The sequence below is a fragment of the Balaenoptera borealis genome (assembly GCF_965194805.1).
Source record: "Balaenoptera borealis genome assembly, chromosome: 3".
NCBI classification, from domain to species: Eukaryota; Metazoa; Chordata; class Mammalia; order Artiodactyla; family Balaenopteridae; genus Balaenoptera; species Balaenoptera borealis.
In genome coordinates, this window is record NC_138866.1 from 114,697,350 (window position 1) to 114,724,891 (window position 27,542).

The 27,542-nt window shown below is 51.3% G+C and overlaps 1 protein-coding gene across 3 annotated transcripts in view; it reads left to right on the forward strand.

The window, feature by feature from the left end:
• SMAD6 (SMAD family member 6) overlaps window positions 1-27,002 on the forward strand; it is an 86,671-nt gene extending 59,669 nt beyond the window's left edge. For 2 of the 3 annotated variants that reach the window (XM_082383364.1, XM_082383365.1), the window contains exon 4: window positions 12,213-13,060. In XM_082383364.1, the coding sequence (XP_082239490.1) occupies window positions 12,213-12,754 (542 nt within the window). In that variant the 3' untranslated portion in view covers window positions 12,755-13,060. Of the gene's footprint in view, window positions 1-12,212; window positions 13,061-23,801; window positions 23,969-26,125 lie in introns of those variants that run through there. The other variant, XM_082383366.1, reaches the window with a different exon arrangement.
• Window positions 27,003-27,542: the final 540 nt, after the last annotated feature.

Sequence of the window (27,542 nt, forward strand, 5' to 3'; positions counted from 1 at the left end):
TTAGAAACAGTATTCCACCATCACTATCAATGGGGGTAGAGCCACCTTCTCGGCTTGGGCTACAGGGGCTGTGAGAACCAAGCTTGGCCTCCTTCTGCTTTGGAAACGGGTCCTGGACTTGGGGCTGAGGCATGGGGCGCAAGGCTGTGGGGCTGTGAGAACCAAGCTTGGCCTCCTTCTGCTTTGGAAACGGGTCCTGGACTTGGGGCTGAGGCATGGGGCGCAAGGCTGTGGGGCTGTGTCCACCCGCTGGCTTGATGTGATGGACGGACCGGCTGGCGTGCTCCCTTCTCTGCACCTCTAGCCCCGCATCAAACAAGCCGTCCCTTTGCAGGCAGCTTGGAGCTTGGGCACAGATGGTGCCGAGCAGCTTCAGCTGCTTCAGTTTCACTCAGTGGCACAACCACAGACAGGAGGCCGGCTTGCAGGGGCGAGCTTCTGCCAAGCCCTAGGTCATCTTGCAGCATTTTTGCAGGGAACCTTTAAAACTCATGTTACTGTGCTCTTTACAGCAGGTATTAGTATTTAATGGGGGCTTAATGGTCTCTCCAGTCAATATTAGCTTTTTGCTTATTATAAAGCACTCTTGTTTGTTCCAGAAATGTGTGTGATCCAGGGAACCCTCACTTTAAGAAAATCCAGTATGTAGGACCCTGTGTTCACTGAAGAGGTGTGGATCATATACCTTTGTGTTACGAAAGGATATTTTTAAGGGAAGGATTTAATGCAAGGATTTAATTTGAATGCCCCCACCCGGGGACTTTAATTTGGGGGTGTTTATCCCAAAGTGCATCTTTAATGTAAATAAGGGAGGTGTATTCGACTTGCAAAGGTCACACGATACTGGCTCGTTGGTAAACGACACCAGGCTGGTGTTAGATGAGGCTTATTTTTGAGAGCTTTGCAAATACGAAAACCAGCTCCCCATCCTATTCTTTGGCTGTTCCATTGACAGCTATGCTCCCTGTTCCATTCACCCTCATAGACTTAGCAAGTCTGAGAAATTAAATCCACCCCCATTGCCAGACAACTGTAGGCTTTAGGCGATTTTTTTTTTTTGAGCCACTGAAACAAGTGTGGCACATAGCGAGCTCATCTGGCATTCCATTGGTGGGGCTGCATCATGAGGATCAGCAAGTAGGGATGCTGCTTCTCCCTCCCCCGCTCAGTGTCCTGGCTTCTGAGCCTCAGTGGTGTCATCTGTTCAATGGGAACGGTACAGCTGCTGCATTTTTTTCAGACCTGGGGAAAACCCGATGATTTCCCAAGTGCCCTCCCAGCTCTTGGATGTGAAATTCCATTCAGCGCCCATTGTTGACAGTGCCCTGGTCCGGTGGCAGGGTGCCAGGTCTCAGGGGAGGAGGGGCAGAGATGAGTGACGCCTCATGCCAGGCCAGCCAGCTTGCAGGTGGGTGCGGTGGAGACACACGCCCTCCTGATGATGGCATCAAAGAGTGTCATGGAGGAGGGGGGCCGTGCAGTTCAGACCCAGGGACTGAGTAAGACTTTTCAAAGGAGGTGACATCGGGGTCTTGATGGTTGAGTAAGAGTCTGACAAACTTTGGGGAAGGGAGGAGGAAACTCATGTTCATCAAGTGCCAGTTACCGTTGTTAGGCCCGTCATGAACCTGCCCCCCGCCCTTGACCCCTTTGAGTGAGTTGTTATGCTGGCTTCATGGGTGTCCAGTGTGTGCCCCACTCAGGGCCTGTGCTCAGAAGGGGCCTCAGCTCAGTTTAAGGCTATGCTTTCGCCACTGAAATTCTGAATACTTTTTGAACAAGGAGCCCTGCATTTTCACTTTGCACTGGGCCCCCCAAATTCTGTAGCTGGTCCCGGCCCTCAGAGACGTGGTCACCTGCCCACAGTAACCCAGCTGTTAAGATCTGCACTAGTTCACCTCTCTGCTGCCTGTGGTCTCAGGGAGTCTTCCAGATCAAGAGAGAGTGGGATGGACAAAGTACACACAGAGTGGGGTGTTCAAAGCACCGGGAACTAAGGGATCCCAGTAGCAGGGGTGCCTCCCCTGATTACCCCCTGGGATGTTTCTGCACCAGGGCAGGTTCCTGCCCCGCAGAGCTGCTGAGACAGGCTGATTGAGGGCAGTTTTAAGGTACTTTGCTTTTATGGCTTTACATTGGGTCCAAGTAGAAGTTTAAGGCAGGAGGTTTGCCAATAAAACTCAAATTGTATTTGGGAAATAGAAGAGAAATGGAGGTGTCCTGAATTCCCCCAGCTCTGGTAGCCTGCAGGGCAGGAAAGTACCCCCAAATGGGCTTCCTTGAAGCACACCGCCAACTGCCACAGATTGCGGCCCCCAACGCACCTCTGACACACGCCCAGGCTGTCCCCATCTGAACCCCCAAAGGGCCGATTTTCTTCAACAGGGAAGTCAAGGTTGGGCTGAGTCAGTGAACTTTGGCACTTGAAGCCTAAGGTGGGAAAACCCACACTCCGCCAAGACAGGAACCCGGAAGAGCAACCAGGGGCCTGGTTCTTGTGTGAATTCAGGAGTTCGGCCATCGGCAGGGCAGACCCGCAGCCAGGGAGGACTGGGGGGCCCCTTCCCTTCTCACAACCGCATTCTCTTTCCTGGGGACTGAGGTACCCAGCTTCATTATCGTGCACAGTGTGTTTTTAGAATCTTTCCAGGGGCAATATGAAAAGCCAGGCTTTCCCATCCCAGGGGGTCTCTGGCTAAGAAAACAAACAAACACACTCAGAGTCTGACTTTGTGATAAAACAAAAGAAGACCTGGAATGGGAGCAAAGTTCAGAGGCTTTTGCCGCAGAAACTGGTTCCTTCTGGAAAATGTGGGGCTGATTTTATAAGCCGCTTATCGCCGGCTCTCCCCTCCCCTCGCAGACAGATGCTTTTCACCGTCCTTCCCTCCAGGGCACAGGGAACCAGAATTCTCCCACCCAGACTTGGTTCCCTGTTAGAAGTCTGAGTGGTTCCCCTGCCCTGCCTCCTTGGACCTTGTCTTTTCTGGCTTAGGGTGTTGGGCTTTCCTTTAGGAGCATAGGGCCAGGCAAGGCCGGCACACCAGTGTTTCTGGGGTAGAGTCTGAATGCTCAGCTCTGATGGAGAGTGATCTGATGGCCGCCTCAGTGTGGCTCTCAGAAGCTGGAGCTGCCTGCAGAGTGTTTTTAAGAAGGGAGCTTGGACCACAGAGCACCGAGGTCTGGGGAGAAAAGCCACTGCCCACTGGGCCCGGGGAACCTGGAACAATCTTGCCAGGGAGGCAGGGCGAGAAGGATGCTGATAGAAGTCATAGGTCCTGGTAGGTGCCAGGGAAACTACCTGTGGAGGAGACTCTGAGCAGGCCTGTGTGTATTAGGGCCCAGGTGAAAGCTTGTTTTATGTCAGGGTTGCAAGAGGAGTTCGTCTTTTCAGGATCTGTTTGACTACTGCACAAGATAGATGAATGGAAACCTTACCCACCTCAGCCCAGGCCGCCACTTTGTTCAACCAGAGACCTGGGGCCGAGCAGGCTGGGGTCAGGGCGCCAAGGGCAGAAGAAAGGCCTTCCTGCTGGGCCCAGCAGGCCTCTCTCTAGAGAAGGCCAGTTACGACTCAGCTGGGCGGCCACTGACTACACTATCCTTATACTCACATCCCTCTAAACCCCTCAGGGCGGGGGTTCCATGGACTCCCCAAAAGAGCAGATGAGGCAGCACGAAGGGCACAGCAGGGTGGAGCTGGGCTCAGAGGCCGTCAGTCAGGGTTCCTGTGCTGCATTGCTGCGTGGCCTCTGTCCCTGGGGTCTGTCCTCTGAGAATGGAGGTGATTCTGCTTCCTGGTGCAGAGCACAGAGCACCCGGCAGCTCCCACACTCCAGTTTCTCAGCCAAGGTCAGCAGCCCTTTCCCAAGGTCACCCTTCGTCATTGCAGTGCATTTAGAAAATGCTCGTTGTGTTGAGGAGGGGTGGTGGGAGTGCATGGGAGAAACTGTACTTAAAAACCAAAAAAGTGTATGTGTTTGCAGGGCTGCATAGGGGACCATAGATAGCTGTTATATGGCATGGTTTCTGAAAACCTCCAGTCTTCGCAGAAGGTGGGCAGCGTGTGGTGGGGTGCCCACATTGCCACATCCAAGGGCCACTTTTAACATCCAGTCTTTATAGAGTCTCCACGTGCCAGCTTGGAGTGGACACGGGTGGGTTATTACAGCACAGCCCCTGTGCCATTACCCGGCAGGCCTCTGGAGGTTTGCAGCCCATGGGTTGCAACCATGAGAGAGTAATGCAAAGTCCCCTGTCTCTAGATAGATGTGAGCTTGAATCCCAGCTTTGCAACTTCCTAGCTGAGGACTGTGGACACACTACCTGACATTCAGGCCTCAGCTGCATCTTAAAATGGGAATTACTGAGAGGATTAACAGTATGTTGAGATACTGCTTCATACTCCGCTTGGCATTTGGTAAAGGTTCATTAAATGTTGGCTGGTAAATCATCATCATTACTATTATTACTACTACTACTACTGGCTGGCTTATTTTATTGTTATTATTACTACTACTACTAGTACTCCTCCTCTTATTTCCCCTTGATTCTCAATTCCATTGGCACATTGCAGGTATTATTATCACCTAATATGAATATCCTTATGAACTATACAGGCTGAATCAATCTATTAAATAATTTATACAAATAACATATAGAGATAAGATGGTGGTAATAATACTAGTGAAAAATAATAGCTGTTACTTATGGAGTGCTTATTTTGAACCAGGCATTATTCAATGCACTTGAAATTAATCCCAGCAGCCCGAGGCAGTAACTTCTGATTGCATCCCCATTTTACAGATTAGGAAACTGAGGCCCAGGGGGTGAAGTCACTTACCCAAGATTTCACCACTATTGAGTGGCAGAGCTGAGATTCACATGCAGGCAGCTTGGCTTCTGGGCCCTGTGCAGGAGACACCCAACTGGTCCTAGCCACTGTATTGCGAATTTTCCCTGTAACCTTGGCAAGTTCCCTTCCCTCTTTGGGCCTCAGGTTTTGCATCTGCAGAATCATGAATTTTGGCCACATGGATCACGCATTTCCTGGCCTCCCTCCTCCCCTTGCTGTCATTCTTTTGCACCACACACAACACGCGCACACACACACAGAGCAGAGCGGCTGGTCGACTCTCTGGAAAGTGGTGGCAAAGCACAGTCCTTGGCCCCAGAGACCAGCGGCTGAAAGAGCCCCCAAGGTGGACCCCGTGCAGGCAGTGGCGGTGGCTAGACCGCCCGTGATGTAATGACCGATTAGGAACTTCCTCTTGGAAGCCTGGCTTCCTCCAGGGGCCAAAGGTGCTGGAGCTGAGGTGGGGGTGGGGAGGGGCGGGTGGGAGCGAATAAGAGGAAACTCCTGTCAGCTGGGCCCTGCTTTTGGAAAGCGTTCAGCGGAGAGGCTTGTTCTAAGCTGTTGACCATTAACATGGCCCTGTGCACATTCCTTCTCTGCTTTTACTGCCGGATCCCAGTGGATAAAGGACTGGTCTCCCCCTCCCTTAACAAAGAAAAAAAAAAAAAGAGCTTCTAATTAATGCTGTATCTCTGGACTTGTTGCAAAACCTGAAGCCATTTCTGTAGCTTAAAATGACAAAGGAAGGTTAAGTGGAAACTTCTTTTTCCCTCTTTAGTTTGATAACAAAAACTACTTATCTAATGGGCAAACAAGGCTTTTAAAGGGGTGTTAGGTTAACCAGATGCAGGGCCACGTAATTACTCCCAGGCCTGGGAGCCTCAGATGAAAAAGCTGCTGGTTGGATGGGAACTTAAAGCCACAGGCATGACATGGGACAGAAGAAAGGAGTTTTCCAGAAGGGTAGGAGGCCCCAGTGGGGCCCTGTGCAAAGGGGATTGGAAAAGCCAGCCCTAGGCTCCTCTCTGGCTCTGCCACCAACTTGCTGGGTGACCCTGGGCAAGTCACTTAACTTCTCTGAGTCTCTGAGTCTCCCTTCCCAGCTCTCGATGGGGTCTTCCCATGTTTCATCGCTCATTGAGGTGTGGCTGGGCCAGCCCCAGGAGAGGCAGGGAGGCTGCTAAGGCCCAAGGAGGTGTGCAGCAGCAGCAAAAGCTTTGAACACGGAGGAGCATGAGCGGCCCAGCCAGGCCCTGGAGACCGGGGGACTCAGGGTCCAGCTTCCTGCGAATGCTCTGAGCCTCCACATCCAGCTTCCTTAGTCTAAGGGATCGTAGACTTTAATCTGGGCATGTCTCTGGTTTGCCTCCCAGGATGGGTGAGTCCAAGGCGGTCTGGCCCAGTGGAAAGGGGGGAATCACAAGGAAAACAAGCTGCATTGCGTGTGCTCAGGCTTTTGGAGCGTGCGGCCCACGGGGGAGCACACGGGAACGTTCCTGCCCTTTGTTTTGACAAAAAACTGCTGATTCGAAGAAGTTAAAGGCTTTCTTGGGATTTCAGCTCTCCCTGCCTCCCCCAGACGCAGTTGGCCCCCTTGGTGCCCCAGCACCCCGACAGAATTACACGTTGGGCTCGAAGCACCCTTGCTGGGCAGAGGGGCCAAGAGGAAGGAACGCCAGCCATCGGAGGGGCCGGCTTCAGTGCAGGGGAGAGGACCTACTGTCAGGCCAGTCTCCTCCTGCCCGCCGCAGGCATCACCACCCTCTGGTGGCAGGAATGTGGGTGCCACTGGGCGGCCAGGCCGCCCCTGTCCAGCCTGGAAACACAGGGCTTGTCCCTTGGGCCACCTGGGAGCCCTGCTGGGACCACTCCAGGATGGCCACAGAGGGCTGGCCTAGCAGCACATTTCCACTATCTTCGTTGTAATTCTTTCAAGGCACCATACGTACAATGAAATGCACAGCTCTCTAGTGCATAGGTTATGATTTTTGACAATGTGTACACCCAGGTTCCCACTGTACCAATCAAGATATCAAACATTTCCAGCACCCAAGAAAGTTCCCTCATCCCCACTCCCCAGAAGTAATCCCTGTTCTGATTTCTGTCATTGTAGGTTAGTTTTATCTACTCAAGAATTTCATATCAATGGAAACAAACAACACGTCTTCTGTGTCTGGCTTCTTTCACTCAGCCGGATGCATCTGAGATTCACCCACATTGTGGTGTGTTTCAGTAGTTTGTTCGTTTTTATTGGTGTGTCGTATTCCACTGTATGGATGAGCCTTATTTTTGCCTGTCCATTATCATAGTCTGTTTGGGCTGCTATAATAACGGTACCATAAATTGGTGGCTTAAATAATGCATATTTATTTCTCACAGTTCTGGAGTCTGGGAAGTCCAAGATCAAGGGGCTGGTAGATCTGGTGTCTAGTGAGAGCCATTTCCTGGTTCCTAAATGGCTGTATTCTTGCTATGTCCTCACAGGGTGGAATGAGGGAGCTCTCCGGGGTCTCTTTTAAAGGGCACTAATCCCGTTCATGACCTAATCACTTCCCAAAGACCCTACCTTCTAATGCTGTCACATTGGGGGTTAAGATTTCCAACGTGAATTTGGGGCGGGGGGGCACACGCAAACATCTAGTCCATAACATCCATGCTCCTGTTGATGGACATCTGAGCTGCTTTCCTAGTTTGGGTGATTACGAGTAGAGCTGCTGTGAACATGCATGAAATCACAGAAATGTAGAGCTCATTGTTCAGAAGGGAAGACTGAGGCCAGGAGAAGGGAGATGGCCTGCCTGATCAGGGCCAGGAGGCTGGACACCGGGCTGCAGGCCGCCTGACCCCCGGCCTGGTGCCGCTCCGCCAGATCTGCCCCAGACATCGCGCCAGACCGCGCCTCGCCTCTCCCCCTCCCCCTGGAACCCTTCCAGCTGGGACCCAGAGTCTGGCTGGGAACTAGGCCAGGCCTTGAGCAGGGGGTAGCGAGCAGGAGTTTCGGTCAGAGCGCGGTCATCTTTGATGTTGTTCACTCGGGTCTGACTCCGCGGTATTTATTTGCAATTAAGGAGCTGGTTCCTAATTAGGCTGATGGCGGGACCACAGCCCTGGAGCCACGAGAAGCAAAGGATCTTCTGCAAGAGACTGTCCCCTCGCGGCCTGAGTGGCAGCCCAGGCCGCAGACGAGAGGTGTGGTGGGTCAGGTGGGGCTCTGTGTCTGTGAGGAGTGGGGAGGTGACCCTGGGTTTGGGGGTGCCTGCCTTCTCGCAGAGGGCAGGTCAGCTTGTTCTGAACACACAGCGTGAGATCGGAATACACGTGTGTGTGTGTGTGTAAATAGGACTCCAGGAGCACTCATCTGTGTCCCCCGCGTTCAGTTATTCGTTGCTTCACCCTTCGTTCCTTCGCTTACTGAGCATCTCCTTGCATCTCAGGTACCGGGCTGGGAGCTAAACCTTAACATTTGTTAAGTGCTTTACCGCTTGCAAAGGGCATTGCCGTCCATTGTCCTATTGTAACTTCCCATGCTGGTGACTCTGGGTCGTGACCCGCGACACCCCTAAGGAGCCCTGGCCTTGGAAGGGTTAGGCCAGCGCTGGGACGGATAGACAGACAGCTGCTTCTTTCTGCTCCCAATTGATCTGCTGCCAGAGTTGCCAGAAAATCCAAAGATGGACTGTGTAAATGAGGCGCTCAGTTATGAATAAGTCCGTTTTACAAATGGGGAGACTGAGCCTTGGGGACATTCAGTGGCTTGTTCATGGCCACATATCCAGTCAGTGGTGAGAGCTTAGGTCTGTCTCACTAGGAAACCTTTTGGATCATGTGACAAGCATTAGGTTAGAATCTGGGGTCTCTAGTTCTGGTCCCACTTCTGCCACCCACTGCTGTGTGTCCTTAGGCAAGTCACCCGATACCCCCGGAGGTGCCATCTTGTAGGCACAAGGACATTGGACTCAATTGATGGTTCCCGCAGGCCAGCCTCAGGACTAAGTTTTCATTGGCCCATGGTGAAAGAAATAAGAAAATTTCTTATAATCTAAATGTGTTAATTTAAAATTTTCTGATTTAGGTCCTACCTATTTTGTGAGTATCAAATTACTTTCTTTTGTGCTAGTGATAGTAGATGGTCTTGGGGTTTTTAATAAGTCTGTATGTGACAAAGTAAAACCGTGGTAACCTTATGACATTCCCAACTCCTCCATTAAACAGTGTATTGGTTTATGAAAGCCCAAAGCATCGGGGCTCCCTGGATGAGATGATGTGGGGGGGAACCCTCCAGCTCTGGAGCCCAGAGACCCTAAGAGCTAGGTGGGGATGGGGAGGCCCCAAGCATGGTGATGGGCTCACCTGCCGGCCTGCTGTCTCAGGATCAGACCTGAGACCCTAGTCCTTGCCCAGCACCCCCTTGGGCCTGAGGGCATTGGCCCCACCTGCTGGGCAGGATTCCGGGGGGCGGGGGTAGGGGTGAGGGCAGTGTGCCAACACTTGGGATCTGTTTTATTTCCTTCCTTCTTCCCTTGCAGGTGTTCCAAGAGCACCCTGGGGATACATGCAGACTTGGGACAGATGCAGAAAGGACTAAGACCCACCCCTTCCTCCTTGAGAGTTGAGGCCAGCCAGGGGCACAGACATCTGCTCAGGCCAAGGGAGGGACTGCATTTAAGGCTCTAGGCGCACAGGAGGGAGAGGTCAGAGAGGGCTTCTCAGAGGCGGCAGTCCATCCCCTGGAATTTGGAAGACCTGGAGCCCAGGCCTGATGAGTTGTTACCCAGTCTGCTCAAGCAAAGAGGCTGCGGAAAGTGAGGCCTGGCCCAGGCAGTGTCCCTGAGCGCCACGGATGGGGCAGGCTGGACCCTAGGGCAGCTCTGGGGCGGGGCGGTGAGGGGGTGGGGTTCATCCCCACTCACAGGGTCCCATCCCCCTGCGAGGAGCGCTGACTGGGGCAAGGCCAGGGACACAGGTGTTGATGAGATGGGGGTGGAAGGTGAGGGCGCATTTGGCTCGGCTGGGGTGGGAGGTACTGAGAGGAGGGGGACAGGAAGGCCCACTTGGCCTTGAATGGAAAGCCTTTTAGGAGCAATTACCCCACTCCCCCTCAATCCCATTACCCCCACTCCCTGACTGTTAAACTGTTTCTTTGTCTTTTGCAACAGAGTGGCTCCCTCCTGGGGCAGAGCTGCCACTTTATGACTAGGGTGGCCCTCTCTGAGCTTATCTGTAGAGGGGATGGCAGTACTCCCTCACTCAGTGGGACTGGGTGAGTCTTCAGGGAATGAAGACCTTTCGTTTCTGGGTCGGGCAGTGACTCACCGGCTTGTGGGTGAGCACCTCTAGGACTCACAGACCACGAGAGCAGTCATGGTTACAGACGGGGTGAGGTTTCGAGAAGGGGGGCATTTGCTTGGTGCATGGGTTTTGGAGGGTGTCTGCCCGGAGTATGGAGAAGAGCTCCCCTCGGGAGTGTGGCCTGGCACTGATGCTGGCTCCAGCACTCACTGGTGTGTGCCCTTGACCGGTTATGGCACCTCCCTGGGCCTCAGTTACCACACCTGTGAACTGGGGTGATAACAGGTGCAACCAAGGCCGTTGCGAAGAAGGCGCCTGGCTCGTGGAAGGCACTCAGGGATGCCTGTTGTCTGTCTTGTCACCCGACATTCTCCAGGCATAGCTTCTTTGCTTCCCCGCCTCTCTGTGCCTAGTGCACTAATGGAGTTCTTGTTGCTCGGTGAGAAGGTCGGTGTTGGAGTTTCACGGCCAGGCTGGGATGGTGCTGCTCTCCTGGCTCTTGGAAACTCTCAGACCCGTGCTGGACGGATGGATCGATGAGGGCAAGGGGCATGCCCTTTGGGACTGTGCCCAGCCCCAGGCCACAGCAGAGCAGGCAGCCCACAGGCGGCCCCTCAGGTGGACATTTTCCTGCTAGGTGGGCCTCCCAGCACATAAGAGAATGTCAGGAGCCCCGTCACCCAGCTGCTCTGGGGCTTCTAGGCGGGGCTGGGCTGAAGGCAGACAGAAGTGACCTCACCCAGGCTCCTGAGTGAAGTTGTTGGCAGTGCTTTCTCCCTCAGGTTTGATTGGACTTTGATCTGTTTCTTTTGGAGAAGCCGAGCCATAAAGGGCCTCAGTGTGTCCTCATCAGGCCTCCAGCAGACCTTCTCCCTCTGCAAAAACCGCAGCCAGGGGCCTGTGTGGAAACACATAACCCCACCGGGCAGTCACGGGTGCCCACCTGCTTGTCAGAGCCCTGAGCTCGAAGGAGAGACCAGATGTCAAAACGCTTCAGCATCTGAGAAGCCGGCCACACCCGAGCGCAGTGAGGAGGGGGCTGCCCTTCAAGATGGGTCCCTTGCCTATACCTGGTATTAGGCCTGGTCTCAGAAAACTGTTAAATTCACGCGGACACGTAGAGATGCCCCAAGCTGGAGTGAGGAGGGATCCCAGCCATCATCCAGGCCACCCCTTTGCCGCCTATGGGGAAACTGAGGCCCGGAGAGGAGCCGCTGGCAAACGAGCCCTTGAGGAGCGATTCCCTTTTGCACTTAGAGACCCTCTGCTTCTCCGTCTCACCAGAGGCGGCTACAGTTCTGGTGAAAAGCTGCACTTCCTGCCCAGAGAGCCAACTTGAGGGGCCGGGGGTGGGGGTTACTGGGAGACCCTGCGTGACGCTCCAGGCTGAGGCTGTGCGCCGTCGGGCAGCCGCGATTCCGATTCTGGGCCGGAAGAGATCCTGGGGGCCACAATGCCCACCGCACCACGCCTTCCTATGCCTGAGTCCCCTCTGAGGGGCGGTTTATGCCCTCTGATAGCTTCACCCCGCTCTGTTCAGGTTGAGGCCTGGACTGACCGGGTTCAAATCCCGGTGGTGCCCCTCGCCAGCTGAGTGGCCTCGGGCAGGCTGCTGGCGGCTGCCAAGGCTCGGATGCTCATCTGTAAAATGAGAAGGTGGCTCCTCACGGTTAAGGGAGGACCCCGTGAGTCACGTGCAGAGCGAGGAGTGCAGAGCACGGCACCCGGAACAACGTAGGTGCTCGCCATTCAGTCCCTCCCTTGGGTGTGTGGGTGTGTGTCCCTCTCCTGCTGGCTTGTAAAACTCTATAGGCAGGAGCCGGGTGTGGTTCGTGTTTGGGTAGCCACGGGCACCTGGCACAGTAGGTGCCTTGCCTTCGTGTGTGTCTGGGGGTGGGGTGGACGGTGAGGTCCTGCTGTGGGTTAAATCTGAGGACGGCCTGGCCCGCAGTAGTGCTCCCCATGTCTGTTGGGCGCCAGAGACCCCCCTCAAACCCCACCGGCCAGGCGGCAGTGCCACTTCCGCTGCCCTGGAATAACACCCGCGTGCCCTGTGCTTGCCCCGCAGACGCCAGCATGTCTCCGGATGCCACCAAGCCGAGCCACTGGTGCAGCGTGGCCTACTGGGAGCACCGGACACGGGTGGGCCGCCTCTACGCGGTGTATGACCAGGCCGTCAGCATCTTCTACGACCTACCTCAGGGCAGCGGCTTCTGCCTGGGCCAGCTCAACCTGGAGCAGCGCAGCGAGTCGGTGCGGCGCACGCGCAGCAAGATCGGCTTCGGCATCCTGCTCAGCAAGGAGCCGGACGGCGTGTGGGCCTACAACCGCGGCGAGCACCCCATCTTCGTCAACTCCCCCACGCTGGACGCGCCCGGCGGCCGCGCCCTGGTGGTCCGCAAGGTGCCCCCCGGCTACTCCATCAAGGTGTTTGACTTCGAGCGCTCCGGCCTGCTCCAGCACGGGCCCGAGCCCGACGCCGCCGACGGCCCCTACGACCCCAACAGCGTCCGCATCAGCTTCGCCAAGGGCTGGGGTCCCTGCTACTCCCGGCAGTTCATCACCTCCTGCCCCTGCTGGCTTGAGATCCTCCTCAACAACCACAGATAGCGGCCCGCCACCCGCCCCGCCAACGGGGGCCCCGTGCCCAGAGACACAGCCCCCACGGACGACCCCTCCCCCCAGATATCATCTACCTAGATTTAATATAAAGTTTTATATATTATATGGAAATATATATTATACTTGTAATTATGGAGTCATTTTTACAATGTAATTATTTATGTATGGTGCAATGTGTGTATATGGACAAAACAAGAAAGACGCACTTTGGCTTATAATACAGATATATTTTCTTTCTTCTCCTCCTTCCTCTTCTTTATGGTTTTTTGTTGTTGTTGTTGTTGTTTGTTTTTTTTTTAAAGAAAATGATACAGCAGAGCTAGGTGGAAGAGCCTGGGTTTGGTGTATGGTTTTTGAAATATTAATGCCCAGACAAAAAGCTAATAGCAGTCACTCGTTGATAATAAAGTATTCGCATTATAGTTTTTTTTTTTTTTTTTAAACTGTCTTCTTTTTAACAAAGAGGAACATGCAGGGCTTCTGTGGGTTTCTGACCCATCAGGCATCCCGAAACTTGATTTCCATCTTTTACCGGTTAGAGTAGAGGGAATTACATTGAAAAGGGAGGAAGGACGTATGTTTATTCTTAAGGCCAGAGAAGGTTCTGTTGTTGCTTCCCACCCATGGCTGTAGTGTGTCCACAGGATTCAGGGGGAGGAGGGAGAGTACATGGGCCATCCATCCTAGGTAAGCTCTTCCCGTCTGTGGGGGAGGCTCATGCTCTGGCCTAGAGGAATTCTCAGCCTGATGGGGAAGACTTGGGTCCATGCCTCTCATCTCTGAGCTGTCTGCAAGCTAGAAAACATTAATTCTCACCACTTTGGGGAAATGGCCTGTGGAAGAAAGACTGAGATGGTGGGTCTTGAACCCACCTACCACCTCACAGAAGCCACCTGAGCCCCAGGGTGAAACTCCTTTTAAGACCTAGATAAGCTACCCTCCCATCCCCCCACCAAGTAGCTCAGAACCTGGCCATCTGGAACTGTAGTCATGATTGATGCAAAGGCAGGTGGTTTCTTTCTACTCTATAAAAGGGAAAAGTTAAGGTTCTGGAAGGGTAAATGACTAGCGCATGAGACAGATCAAGGTTAGAAGTTAACCAGAGCCATATCAATTAAATCAGTTTCCTCTCTTGAGAAAACTCAAAAAAAGAAGGCCTTCTTGGCCAAATAACTTAGGGGAATGTTACATTGTATATCTTCTTTCTTGGAGATTTACATTAGCCTATTAAACGCTCTGAGAAGTCCTGTGTGTTATCTGTTGCTGCGTAATAAATGATCCTAAAACTTGGCAGCTTGAAACAACTCACATTTATTATCACACAGTTTCTGTGTTCAGGAATGCAGGAGCAGTTTAGCTGGGTGGATCTGGTTCAGGGTCTCGTGAGGCTGCAATCAAGCTGTCTGCCAGGGCTGTAGTCATCTGAGGCTTAACTGGGGCTGGAGGACCCACTTCCAAGCTCGCTCACGTGGCTGTTGGCTGGAGGCCTCAGTTCCTGGCCACGTAGGCCTCTCCATTGGACTACTCATGACGTGGCAACTGATCCAAAAGAGGGAGACCAAGTGTGAAGCTGCTGTCTTTCCTAACCTTATCTCAAAAGCATCCTGCCATCACTTCTGCCATATTCTGTTGATCACACAAACCATTCTTGCTACAGTGTGTTGGGGGGTAGGGGTGGGGGGACCACACAGGAGTGTGACTGCCAGGAGGTGGCAATCATGGCCACCACATCCTCCAAGAACTACGCTATTTCACTTGGTTTCCCAAAGTTAAATGCCAGTGGACTCCTTCCCCACCCCTGCTAATTCTGTCCCCATACCCAGGCCAGCCAGCCCAGACCCTTTCACTCCACTCTGCCAACCTCAGACCCAAGCTTCCCGGGAGGCCTTACTCCTTCTGCTGTCCCCACTATGCAGGCCTTGGTCCTCCTGGGGCGCGGTGAGCAGAGCTGTGCTGTGCTGTGTGAGGATGGGCTAGGAGTCACTGTATCTGTCTTCTTTTCAAGTCAGTGACAACTGACACTAACTCACTGTTTGTGAGTCCTTCCTACTCGTGAGGTGACTTTGATGCATCCTGTCTTCACAAGAACCTCTGTGGGGGTGTTCTCTGCCATTCTCCTTTTCCAGTTGGAGGAATGGATGCTTACACAAATGCTGTCATTTGCCCAAGCTCCCTGGGGGGAAAGGAACAAACCTCTGTCTCAGATGTTGGCTGGGTGTCCTCTCATGTGCTGGTTATGATTGGCTTTGCTGGAGTGGGCCTGCCCCTTGGGAACGGTCTGTGATCCTAAAGGGCTGAACTCTGGGGGCCCAGGGGCCTCAACCTTGCAGCAATTTGCTCCAAGGCCTGCCCTGTCCTGAGGCTGGGGACCTCCCTAAGGTCCTTGGGTGGCCTCGAGTGTTATGGAGAAGGCCTGGTGGCTGCCTTTCTTTGTGGGGGTCTGAGACGCCAGTTCTAGCCCCTCAGTTCACATAGGGAAACCAAGTCCCAGACAGAACAGGCTTCGTTGCTGAGGGCACAAGTGGCGCTAGGACCTGCTGTCCTCCCCCTTTCCCGGTTGTGGTGCTGGCAGAAACTCTGTGGTTTCCCCCAGACCACCCAGGGATCCAGTGACTCAGGCTCCAAAGAAGACACTTTCTAAACAAGGCCCCGTCTCTGGAGAGCGTCGTGGGAGCCTGGTCCCTGCAGGCCCTGGGAAGCGAGGGGGGTGGGGCTTACTGCCCCCAAACCCAAGCCCAGGCCTGGGGTGAGGGCGGAGAGGGAATAGATTTCCTTCTATTGACTAGATTCTTTGAGAGGCCTTAGTCCCTCCATAGCTCCTTCCTCTCAGCTTCACAGCCCACCCCCATGTCAGTCCCTTCCCTGCGTAGTCTCTGGGAATGTCTGGGGGTAGGGGCTGTGGAGATATGGATCTATGAGTGAGGGAAGCACAACTGGGAGAGAGGGGGTGCCTGGAGATCTTGTGTTCATGCTTCAGGTGAGAAAACCCAAGGCTCAGAGAGGACTATGAGGAGCCCAAGGTCACACAGCAAGTACAGGGCGGAGCTGAGCCTAACACCGGTGTCTCAAGACTCCTGGTCTGGCTGCTTCCTGTGTGTCTGGGCATAGATTCCCCCAGTGCTCTGAAGGGCATGCACACACCTCTGTTCACCTCTGTGAACGCCCCCCATACCCCCGCCACCTGTCCTGGAAGCTCCCATCCCACACACACATTTCAGGGGACTTCGTTGTTCCGGCTGCCTCTGGCTGCAGCTGCCCGTTCTAATCTAGACTCTGCTATTTACCAGATAGGTGATCTGAGGCAAGTTATATACTTAACCTCTCTGTGCCTGAGTTGCCTCATTGGAATAACAGTAAGAGTATTTGGGACTTCCCTGGCGGTCCAGTGGTTGAGACTTCGCCTTCCAAAGCAGGGAGTGCGGTTCGATCCCTGGTCAGGGAGCTAAGATCCCACATGCCTTGCGGCCAAAAAACCAAAACATAAAAAAACAGAAGCAATATTGTAACAAAGTCGATAAAGACTTTAAAAATGGTCCACATCAAAAAAAAAAAAGATCTTAAAAAAAAACCCAAAACACAATAAGAGTGTTTACATCCAAGGGTTGTCAGGAGGATTAACTGAATTAATGCCTGTTAAGCACTCACAACTGCCAAGTATTAAGCTGTCAGCAAGTGCTCCCTAGTATCTTGGGGCCTGGAACGTAGCTCAGGTTGGTGAAGAAAGCTTGGGTTGGGTTCTCAGCAGGTATGAGGACTCAAATCCAGATCTCCTAAGTCGCTGTTGCCTTGGGCCATCAGCTGACCTGTGTGAACCTCAGTTTCCCCAGCAGGAATAGAGTCAGTGACCCACTGGGACATCCCTCGTTGGGGACGCCAGGGCCTCCCCCTGACAGCTGCTGTGGCCTCTTGCTGGGCTTCCATCCCTCTCCCACCCGCTCCAACCCACTGTTCACCCAGAGTCATGGTCTGCACCCAAATCGGACAGTGTGGGTGTCACTGTCAAATCTGTCAGTCCTCCGAGTGACAGTGACCTCTCTGGTGACTGCCTGTGCTCTCAGGATACAGAGAGCCTGCCCATGCTCCCTCCTGCCCAATCCAAGATCTGCCCACGCCGCTGTCCCCTCTCTCCTCCCTGGGAGTCTCCTAGAAGCCAGAGATGTCTTATGTCCCTTTGGCCCCACTGGCCCTGGTCCAGCCCAGTGCCGGGCACAGAGGATAGGCTCCCTGGATGTTTGTGGAATGAAAGGGTCATGGAGGTAAAAGATGTGGGTGTGTTTTATAAACTCTAAAGGAACAAGCAGTCATCCAGAGGGGGGTGTGTTTATTAGTATCACATGTCTCCATGACAACCCCAGCTGGCTTCTCCTTACAGGCCCCTAAGAACCCTCATCTCTTCCCCTAGCCTCAGGCCCCAGGTCCTATAGTCTTATTCTACCCTCCTGGGGATGTGGTAGCAAGAATTCCTGATTTGGGAGGGGGCGTGTTCCTTTGATGATTTAGAACACAGACTCAGAGAACAGCTAAGCTGGGAGGGCCCTTAGAGGACATCTAGTTCCGTCACTGTCATAGAACTGAGGCTCAGAGAGGTCAGGGTGGTGACCAGGGTCACACAGCAAGGCAGTAGCCAATGGGGGCCAAACCCTTGACTTGGGGCTCCTTTCAGAGCTGATCTCTCAGAGATGCTGCAAAGGCTTCTGTGAAGACAGGATCAGCCTGAGCAAAGCAGTCGAGAGGCAAGAAGGGTAGGGGCACAGATCATTTTTTGGTTTTGTTTGTTTTTAACTGTGGTAAAAAAAAAAAAAAAAAAAAAAATATATATATATATATATATATATATATATATATATATAGCATAAAATTGACCAGTCTAATCATTTTTAAGGGTACAACTCAGTGGCATTAAGTACATTTGTATTGTTGTACAACTGTCACCACCATCCATCCCTAGAACTTTTTCATCTTCCCTATGCTTTCGTTGTCGGTGGTGTTATTGTGGTAAAATACACATAACATAAAATTTGTCATTGTAACCATTTTTCAGTGTGCAGATCTGTGGCATTAAGTGCATTCTCATTGTTGTGTTCCCTATGCTTTTTAATAAAAGGCATATGGAGGCAAAGTTTTACAATTCTTCACCCTGGGATCGTGAGGCCTTTGCTGACTTCTGGCAACCTGGATAACCCAGGGGAAGTTGTGTGTCACCTTGGCCTGGTCGGGGGTTTGGTGGAGAATGCTGGGGAAGGGGGTGTCCAGTCTAGGCTGACTGTCAGCCGGGATAAAGGCTGGAACAGCCTCTCAGCCTTGCTGTTTTCAACGCAGGTCACAGCGAGGCTAGTGGAGTATAGATGAAATGCCTAGAATTTCTGACTGTGAGACTGGGAGCTCATGTGATGAGTAGAGGACACAGATGGTTTTGAATGCGACCTCCTTGGACTCCCTAGGGGCACCGTGGGAGACCTGGCTGAGTGATGCTGGGAGAGACCCCAATTACTGGGCTTTAACTTCCCTTCAGAAATGAAAGGTCTAAACCAGATGGCTTGATGGTGCTTTTTGGGGGGAGCCCAGGGGCTCTAGCGAGCCCCTGATGCTCACTCCAAAATTTAGGGTGGACTTTGCTATTAGATCTGCTGAGAGGAGCTGAGACAATTGCTAGTAACAGAACCCTTACTTTGTTTAGCAATAATCATAACAGTTATCATTTACTGAGGGACTTGTTATGTACTACGTACTTTGTATCATCTCATTTAATCCTTATTTCTGTTTTATAGATGAGGCTCAGGGGAGTTAAGTAAGTTGCCCAAGGTCACACAGCTAGGAAGTATCAGATGGAGGATTCCCACCCAGATCTCTCTGGTTCCAGAGCTGGTGTTCCTACCCACTCCCACCCCCAATCCTGCTAATGAATGGCAGCAGTTCTGAACTTGACTTTCCATGGCTGCTGAGCACACAAGCTTTGGAGGCAACTCCCAGGGCTCTAGGCCCAGCTCTGCCTCCAGCTAAGTGACCTTGGGTAAGTTACCTAAGGTCTCTGAGCCTCAGTTTCCTTATTTGTTAGAATGGACACCTCCTAGGATAGTTAAGAAGATGAAATTAAATGGGTTTATATTTGTAAAGCAGTTAGAATAGGGCCTGCTTGTATTCACATTTAGCATTTGTTGAATTTTTAAAATACTGTGTTTATTGCCAGCTTTTTGAGGTCAGTTTTGTTTGAACCAGCAAATTAATTGGAAATGTTTATTTGTAACAGTTTCACTTTCTATTTCTCATCTTTGAGCAGTGAACAAAATGGAGCTCTAGGAATGCCTAGAAAAACGCACACATAAACAACACTGCGTACATGCATGCAGTCTAAGATGTGCTTTCCTTAACATTTCAACAGAAACGCATCTATTCGTAAGTTTTTGTAGAGAAGGGGAAAAAAATCTTCTCCATAGGCCATAGAATGTTGGCCAAGTTCCTTAAATTGTCTAAAATGGGCAGCATATCGGTGCTTTCTAAGTGTGTGTATTGGAAGCAGACCCTTTGGCAATGGTGACCCCCACTCCCACCCCTGCTCCCTCTTCCCTTTCCTCGTCCACCCATGGAGGGAGGATGGTTGCTGTGTCTGGACCTGACGACAACTATTCTGACTCTTTAAGAATCCCCTGCTTTGTGTTGCCCAACATAGAATGTCAATACATGTCAAAACCCACATCAGATCCCCAGAAAGCCGAGTGGCGCCTTGGTGACAGGCCTTGGCTGGCTCCTAGGCTCTCCTCACTCTGGGGCTCCAGGGGGTTGAGGTCTGACACTTGGGACCACTTGGCCCCATCCGGGCCCACAGCCAGGATCTCTGCCAGGCCCTGGCTGTGTGTGCTGAGGGGTGTCCCTGCCACGACTCACAGGGAAGAAGAACCAGCTTGAGCCACGCAAGGTTTTAAATTGAGGAATTGTCAGTTTGTATATTTGGGATCCCATTCTGTCTGATTCTGAGCCTGGAGATGCCAGGGGTGCCCCTCTAGGGAGCAGGCAATTTCATCCAACACCTTCTGTGACAGTTTCTAGGCTTCAGGGGTGGGCTCTCAAGTGACCAGGAGAAGCCAAAGGCCTTTGAGGTGAGCCTCTTCTGGAATGTGCCATGGCTGGGGAGAGAGGGGACACAGAGCCACTGAAAATCATCTTTGAACAAGAGATTTTTGCCACCTTCTCCATCAAGCCTGTGGGATGATGCCTGTTTTATAGATGAGAAGCAAAAGCTCTGAGAGGTCAAGCGATCACCTAAAGGTCACACAGCCAACTGGTGGTGCTGGGTTGTTACTGGATCTATCTGATTCTTGTTCCAGTGCCCACTAGCTTTCCCGCATCCAAGGCACTGGGATTCTTTCATGTGCCTCACAGACCCTGGCTCATAGCATTTCATGCCTCTCAGCCCGTGCCCTGGCTCTGGACACCATGCTTGGGAGGCTAAGAAGACTAGGGGAGCATGGAGTAGCCAAGGGGCTCACTAACACCTCCTCCCCATATGGGGATGGTCTCAGTTTCTTCATCTGTGAAATGGGTCTAAGGCCTGCTTTGACAGAGTGGTTGCAAGGAACCAATGAACTCAGGAGCAGGAAAGTGGTTTGGAAAACTAGAGGTACTGATGGGAGTATTGACGTGGTCTGAGACGTGACTTAGGAGAGAATAAAGGCTTGATAGAGGGCTGGGATGGAAAGAAAGCAGAGTGGAAAGGGCTCGTCAGACACAGAAACTGGGCCAGTGTTCTTTTATAAACTGTAGTTTGTCGGCTGTGATGCCACCTGCTTTCCTGTGCCTGAAATCCTGGACATTCCTTTGGGTTAAGCAGGCCCTTTTCTAAGCTCTCGTTTTAGAACACTTGTCTTCTTTAGGGCAGTGGTGTTGTACTGACATAAACTGAGCCTCTCCCACAGGTAAGGACCTTACATACACGGTCTAATGGAATACTCACACTGGACTCTCACACTACCACTGTTTATAGGTATGGCTGTCCCATTTTACATATATGGAAGAATGAGGCTAGGAAGAGCTCAATAATTTGCCTAAGGTCCCACGGGAGGTAAGGGATAGAGCTAGGGTTCGACTGAGATTGCTCTTGCTTCAGACTCTGGTTGCCTTTGGGCTCCGTGGTTTTTATATCCTTGACCTTCACCCCCAGAGAAGCCAAGCACGCTGAGTCTGGGGCCTGGGCTGTGGAGTCCCAGAATCCTCCTTCATGGGTGGGATCTCATGGTGACTGAAGACCAGGTGGGCACAGGCTGAACTTGTTCAAGGACAGACTCCAGGCTGGAAGGGGCAGCCCCAGACCACCATGGCTCTGGCACATCATAATCTTTCTGTGACATTGCCACAGCTGCCTCATAATGGGTCCCTCCACAGGCCTCCAGGAGCTCCTTTTGTTCCCCTCTCTACACTGCGGCCAGATGTATCTTCCTAAAATGCAGTTTGGCAAGTCATTCCTCTGCCTAAAGCCATCTGTTGGCTGCCCATCAAAGTCCAAGCCCCTTATGGGATGTATCAGGCCCTTCTTGGTCCCCTCACCCTCCCGAGGCTGAACCAACAATGGTCCCTAAATAGGCCAAACTGATTTGTGACTCCAAGCCTTTGCTTATGCTGTTCCCTCTTCCTAGATACCCTTCACCGGCTCCAGTGCTTAATTGTCAAACTCCTTTCCTATCATTTAGAGTAGTAACCTTATGAGTGTTTAATGTATGTATTAGGAGATACACACATGTGTTACAAATGGCATGGTGGGAATCATCTTCTCCCACCCAGGCCCCCTTGGGTCACCTGTTTGTTGGGTGCTTTTTTGTCCTTTAATATGTTCACTTCTCAATGCTCCAGCTCACTGTTGGTTCCTCTGGGACCCATCCCTTAACAGCCATCCCTTCACCTGGCCCAGGTAAACCCTGCCTGCTGAGACACACAGCACCCAGATGTCCGTCCTTGTCTGTTGATTGGCCTGTTTTCTCTCTAGCTTGTGAGCTGCTAGAGGGTGGTAACGGTGCTATGGTGGTTTCTGTATCCCCAGTGGGGGACAGAGAGCCCTGGTGCCTGGTGTATATACGTTAAAGGTATTGCTGGAGGACTGGGTGTGTCTTCAGGTGGTGACGGCCCAGTGCCTGGGGCTGCTACACTTCACAGAGTCCCCTAGAAAGGAAGATTTGCTTAGAGAGTGGTGCTGGGGAAAACAAGGAGATAGAGGAGGGGGGGAGGGGAGGAGAGTGAATAGCTCCATTTTCACCTCACCCTATAGAGCAGAATAAATTCCAGATGGATGAGACTGCAAAATGTGAAAACAATGAAACCATGAAATAGCTAGAATAAAATGTTCATGATTTTGATCTCTGGATGGGAAGGGTCTCTTTAAGCACAGCAGTAATGGAAGAAATAATAAAGAAAAAGACATATATATTTGTGTGCTTAAAATTGGAAATTTCTGTACATCAAAACATCCCAGAAATATAATTAAAATAACAACACATATGCAAAGAGCACTTGCAAATCAAAAAGAAAAAAATTTAAGAACCTCAATAGAAAAAAAAAAAAAGGGCAGCAGACACAAAAAGAAAATTAACAAAAGGATAAACAGTGACTAAGTTTATGTTTATGTTTAAAAGTAAGTGACTAAGAATATGTTTAAACTCATTAGAAAACAAAACCTCAATTAAAACTGCGAGATGTTATTTTTCACTTATCACCTTGGCAGGACTATAAAAAACAAATAGTGCTCAATGGGGCTGAGATGAAGTGAGATGAATAAGATGAATGTTCTCTTTCTATGCTGAAGGGCCTGCAAACAGGGGCAGTTTTCAGGAAATCAGTTTCTCAATATGGATCAAAAGGCTTAAAAATGTTTATGCCCTCTGTTCCAGCAGTTCTGCCTCTGGGGATCTTTCCTGAGAAATACTCATTTTTTACGGCAGCAAAATTTCTAAAACAGCCTAACTGTCCAAAAATAAGGAATGACAGAAACGATGGCACATCTATGTGACAAAATGTTATGCAGCCTTTAAAAATCAGGTTTAATTGTTGATGGCACTTGTGCCTGAGAAAATGGGAGGGGAGATCAAGGTGCACTTGGAGAGTTTTTTCTTTCCACTTTCTATTTTTCTGAATTATTTACCCTACCATAAGCATGTGTTATTTTTATAAAGAAAAATTATCATGTTTTAGAATATTTTCAATTATTTGGAAAAGTTACGATAAAATGCCAAATGGAAAAAAGCAGGTGATACATCTACATATATGTAAAATACTTCATTTACATATATATACACATAAATAATGCAGTAAGCACTCAATTCAGTCCCTGGCACATATAAAGTACTGACTATGTACATACATATCAATATTGTGATATTAATGCATATACATGTATATAAAATATAACCAGTGAATATTTCTGGGTTGTGGACTTAGGGGTGGTTTCTGCATTCTTTTTTTTTTTTTAGTACTTTCTCACATTTTTCAAATTTTCTACAATAAGCATGCATTATCTTTATTATATTAAACTTTATTATAAATTATAATTATAAAAAAGACTGTCCACTATAAATGTTGAACCAAAGGGATTTGGTGTTAAGTCTTAATTAAACATTTCTATCTGTTAGTGTTCTGCTTAGTTGAAGTTTGACTGTATTAAATGACAGTAAATGACCCTTACATCTGTATAGTGTACTTCCACTGGCTCAACTGGCTCCCTTGACCCCTATAGCACCTCTGCAAGGTCCTGAGATTAAGGGAACTCGACAAGACATAATGGGAAATGTGGACACACATACACACACACACACACACACACAATCTGGTGTGACCTTGGGTAAGTCACAGTCTCAAGGGCTCCAATCTCGTATAAGCCTCACGCTGTGGCTTTAGATGACCAGGCCACAGCATGGCTTTCTAACTGGGCTTCCTGGCCTCGCTGCCATCTGTCAGGCACAGGTGGGAGCTGCCAGGGCAGGAGGGGAGGAGAGGAGCATGCCCACAGTTCCCAGAGAGGTGATGGGGTGCATCTCCCCTTTCATTTGACTTTCAGAGAAGACCTCCTGGCTACTGTTCCTGGGAAACCCCACACTGACGAACAAGGCTCCTATCCCTCCGGATGCCCCACAGACCCGCCCTTCTCAGCCCAACAGTGGGTTTGGCAAAGAGAGGACATTTCCTTGGAAGAACAGAAGACCATGTCCTGCAGTTGCTTCCAGGGTAACTGCTTTCCGTTCTTTCAGTCATTGGATTCATGTGTGATTTGTTTCTGGTGTGCTCAGGATACAGAGGGTTCTCAGAGCCTCAGTGCAGAAACCTTAGTTCACAGATAGACTAAGAAGTCCTTGGGGGAGAGGGGACACAGCTCAAGCCAGATTATGGGGCAGCATTGCACTAGACTTGTTGTTCCTACACGCTGGAGGCCATGCCATAGAAGAGAGTTTAGGAAGAGAATAATGATGATGATGACGAAATAACTATCATTTATTGAGCACCATCTATTATGTACCATCTATTATCTCATTTAATTATCCCATCATCCTGTGAAATAGGTAGTGTTGTGTCCAATTTACAGATGGTGAAACTGAGACTCAGGGAGGTGAAATAACCTGTCCAGATACTCAGCAAGTAAATGGCAGAGTTGGAATTCAAAGCTAGGTGGTTCTCCCTCCTAAACTAATTTCCAAAACTTACCTGGCATATGGTATTCTCAGTGGGAATTGTTTGAAATAGATGGATTTAAGGAGTATCTGCTGAACGCCAAGCCCTGGCTTAGGTGCTTTTTATATGGTATCTCATTTAATCTCCAGAACGGCGTTTGTGGGGTATGTGTAATTATTCCTATTTTACAAATGAGAAAACTGAGGCTCAGATGTTTGTCCAAGGTCACACTGAGCCAAATAAAGGTCTTTTTAGGGAAGCAGTCCCAGGGAGAATGAATCAGGAGCAACCTGGACCCAGGATCAGAGCCCAGGAGCCAGAAAGGAGTAGGGAATTGGGGTGGGAGGGTGCTGCTAATTGGATGCTGTCTCCACCCACAGAAGGCAGCAGAGGGTCCAGGGGTAACTGTGATTTTGGTCAAGCCACCCCAGCCTCAATTTCCTCATTTGAAAAATGGGGCCACCAATACCTTACTGTACAGGGTTGTCAAGAGGATTAAGTGAGATAATGCACATGACATGCTCAGAGCAATGCCGAGCTCACAGGGAACGGCTGACAAATGTGAGATCCCGCTACTTCTACCCACTTTCCCTTCTCTACCGGTTTCTGTCAGTTGGTCAACATTCCTGGCATCTGTAAGACCGGCCCGGCATCCCACCCTACCTGTCCCCATCCCAGACCCAGCACCAGTGTGTCATAAGGGTTTATGGAACGAGAGCCAGCTGAGCTGCTCCCTGGCTGTTTGAGCTTATGCAGCTCATTTACCCTCTCTGGGCTGCAAGGGTGGGCTGGGGGCAGGGCGTGCTGACTGGATCATCTCTGGGGGCTCCACCATACCCAAGTAAGCCCATTACCCCCTGGCTCTCTCTCCCCTTCACCCCGACCCTGCACACGAAGGCTCTGGGGGCCGAGCCAGCTACCCACTCCCCAGGGACCATCCCTGAAGGCATCTCCAGAGGGTGATGCACGTGCCAGGTGACAGACATGTCACCTACACATGCCAGGTGACAGACCCATCCTTCTTTCTCCCACAGCTCCTGGTGGGGCCCTGCCACTCCAGCAGGGGGCAGGAAAATAACTCAGCCTTCATAACCCCTCCTCAGACTCACACACTCGCAGCCTTGCTTTGGGAAGGGTGGTTTTTATTTCTTTCCCTTTTTTTTTTTTTTTTTTTGTCTTCAAGCACTCTTACTCGTCTGTCCCTGGGCTGTCTCTCCCACAGGCCTCTGTGGTCTGGGCCAGGAGTCTGTGGCCAGCCCTTCTCCATCCTCTCCCGGCGGAAGGTCCCGCCATCAGGGCGGGCTGTGTGGCCCTACTGTGCGTGGTGGGAAAGAGGCTGGCCTCTGGAGGCCCCAGCTGGCCCCTTATTATATTGGCTTCTATTAAATTGAAACACATAGCACATCTATTACACAATAAACCACAGCTATTTCATGGATCAAATTAAGTTTTATTTGGGCAAATTACAACCTTTCCTACAGTCGTGCCTTTGTGAGGCCATTCCTTTTTAATAAAAGCAAGCATTTCTGGGGCTGGCCCTCCTGGACCAAAGCTCCATGGTGGGTTGGGGGCTCAGGCCAGGGCTGGCAAGAGTGTGTGTGTGTGTGCGTGTGTGTGTGTGTGTGTGTGTGTGAGTGTGAGAGAGAGATGGGAATTCTTGGGGCCCCTCTTGGGAATGGATTTATCCACCTTCTCCCCCTGCCTCCCCATCCTGAGGTTGCCATGGAAGTCTGCAGAGAACTTCTCATTAAGCAAGAAAAAAGCAGCAGCAGCAACAGGAGGAAAGCATTTCCCGGAATCTGGGAGGAAGCGTGAGTCACTGGGACCGCTAAGTGAGCCCTGCGTGGCCACTGCAGCGCCTGCCCAGGAGGCCTGGAGCGTAGGGCCAGCCATCAGGACTGTGCCAGGCCTGCCCGCATAGACATGCCCGCTGCCCTGGCTGACGCAGGCTCCAGGAATGCAAACAAAGCCGGGTGGAGGGGCCTTCTGAGGGCCGGGGCGCTGGGCCAGGCAGGAGGGAATGGGCCTGGAGGAGAGGCCTGCGGAGGGGCCTTGGGCCTCAGATGAGCCCCTCTCTGGTGTCCTTGGAGCCCAGGCTGCCGGGAGAGCTCCTACCTCTCGGCGTGACCTGCCCTGGCACTGCCAGCTCTGGCCTGGCCTCTAGGCTTCCCGTCATGGGGCAGGGGCAGGAGTTCCCCTAGATCAGAGGGTCTCAAAATTGGCTCCTGGATCAGCATCACCTGGGGACTGGTCAGAAATGAAGGTTCGGGACTTCCCTGGTGGCGCAGTGGTTAAGAGTACGCCTGCCTATGCAGGGGACACGGGTTCGAGCCCTGGTCCGGGAAGATCCCGCATGCCGCGGAGCAACTAAGCCCGTGCGCCACTACTGAGCCTGCGCTCTAGAGCCCATGAGCCACAGCTACTGAAGCCCACGCACCTAGAGCCTGTGCTCTGCAACAAGAGAAGCCACCGCAATGAGAATTCCGCACACCACCACGAAGAGTAGCCCCGGCTCGCAGCAACTGGAGAAAGCCCGCATGCAGCAATGAAGACCCAACACAGCCAAAAATAAATAAACAGATAAAAATTTTTTTTTTTTTAAAAAAGAGAAAGAAATGCAGGTTCTCAGGCCCCCCAGCCCTACTAAATCAGAAACTCTTGGGGGTGGAGTCCGGAGATCTGTGGTTTAACAAGCCCTCCAGGTGATTCTGATGCACACTCAAGTTTGAGGACCGCTGCACTTCATTATCGGTAAGTCAACTTCAAACCCACATTTGCTGGTTATTTATTGACAAAATTAAGAGGTAATGCTTAAGGAGTGCCTCTTGTGTGCCAGATTCCAGGCTAACCGCTTTCCACGTGCTAACTCATTTAATCCCCACATCAGCCCTGTGAGGTCAGGTTGTCATCATTTCTCCATCTTACAGGTGACATAAGTGCTGCTTTTCAGCCAGAAGCCAGTGTTCTGGGACCTCAGAGGTGATGGGAGATGCTGGGCCCAACTCACATTTGGCCCAAGTTGATTAACTAGTTTACGGGGCTGACCTTTCCCTGGGTAGCTTTTTCATAAATGCCCTTCAGAGGCCGCGCTGCCTCGTAAGAGGTGGCGGTGGGAAGAACTCTCGCTCCAGAA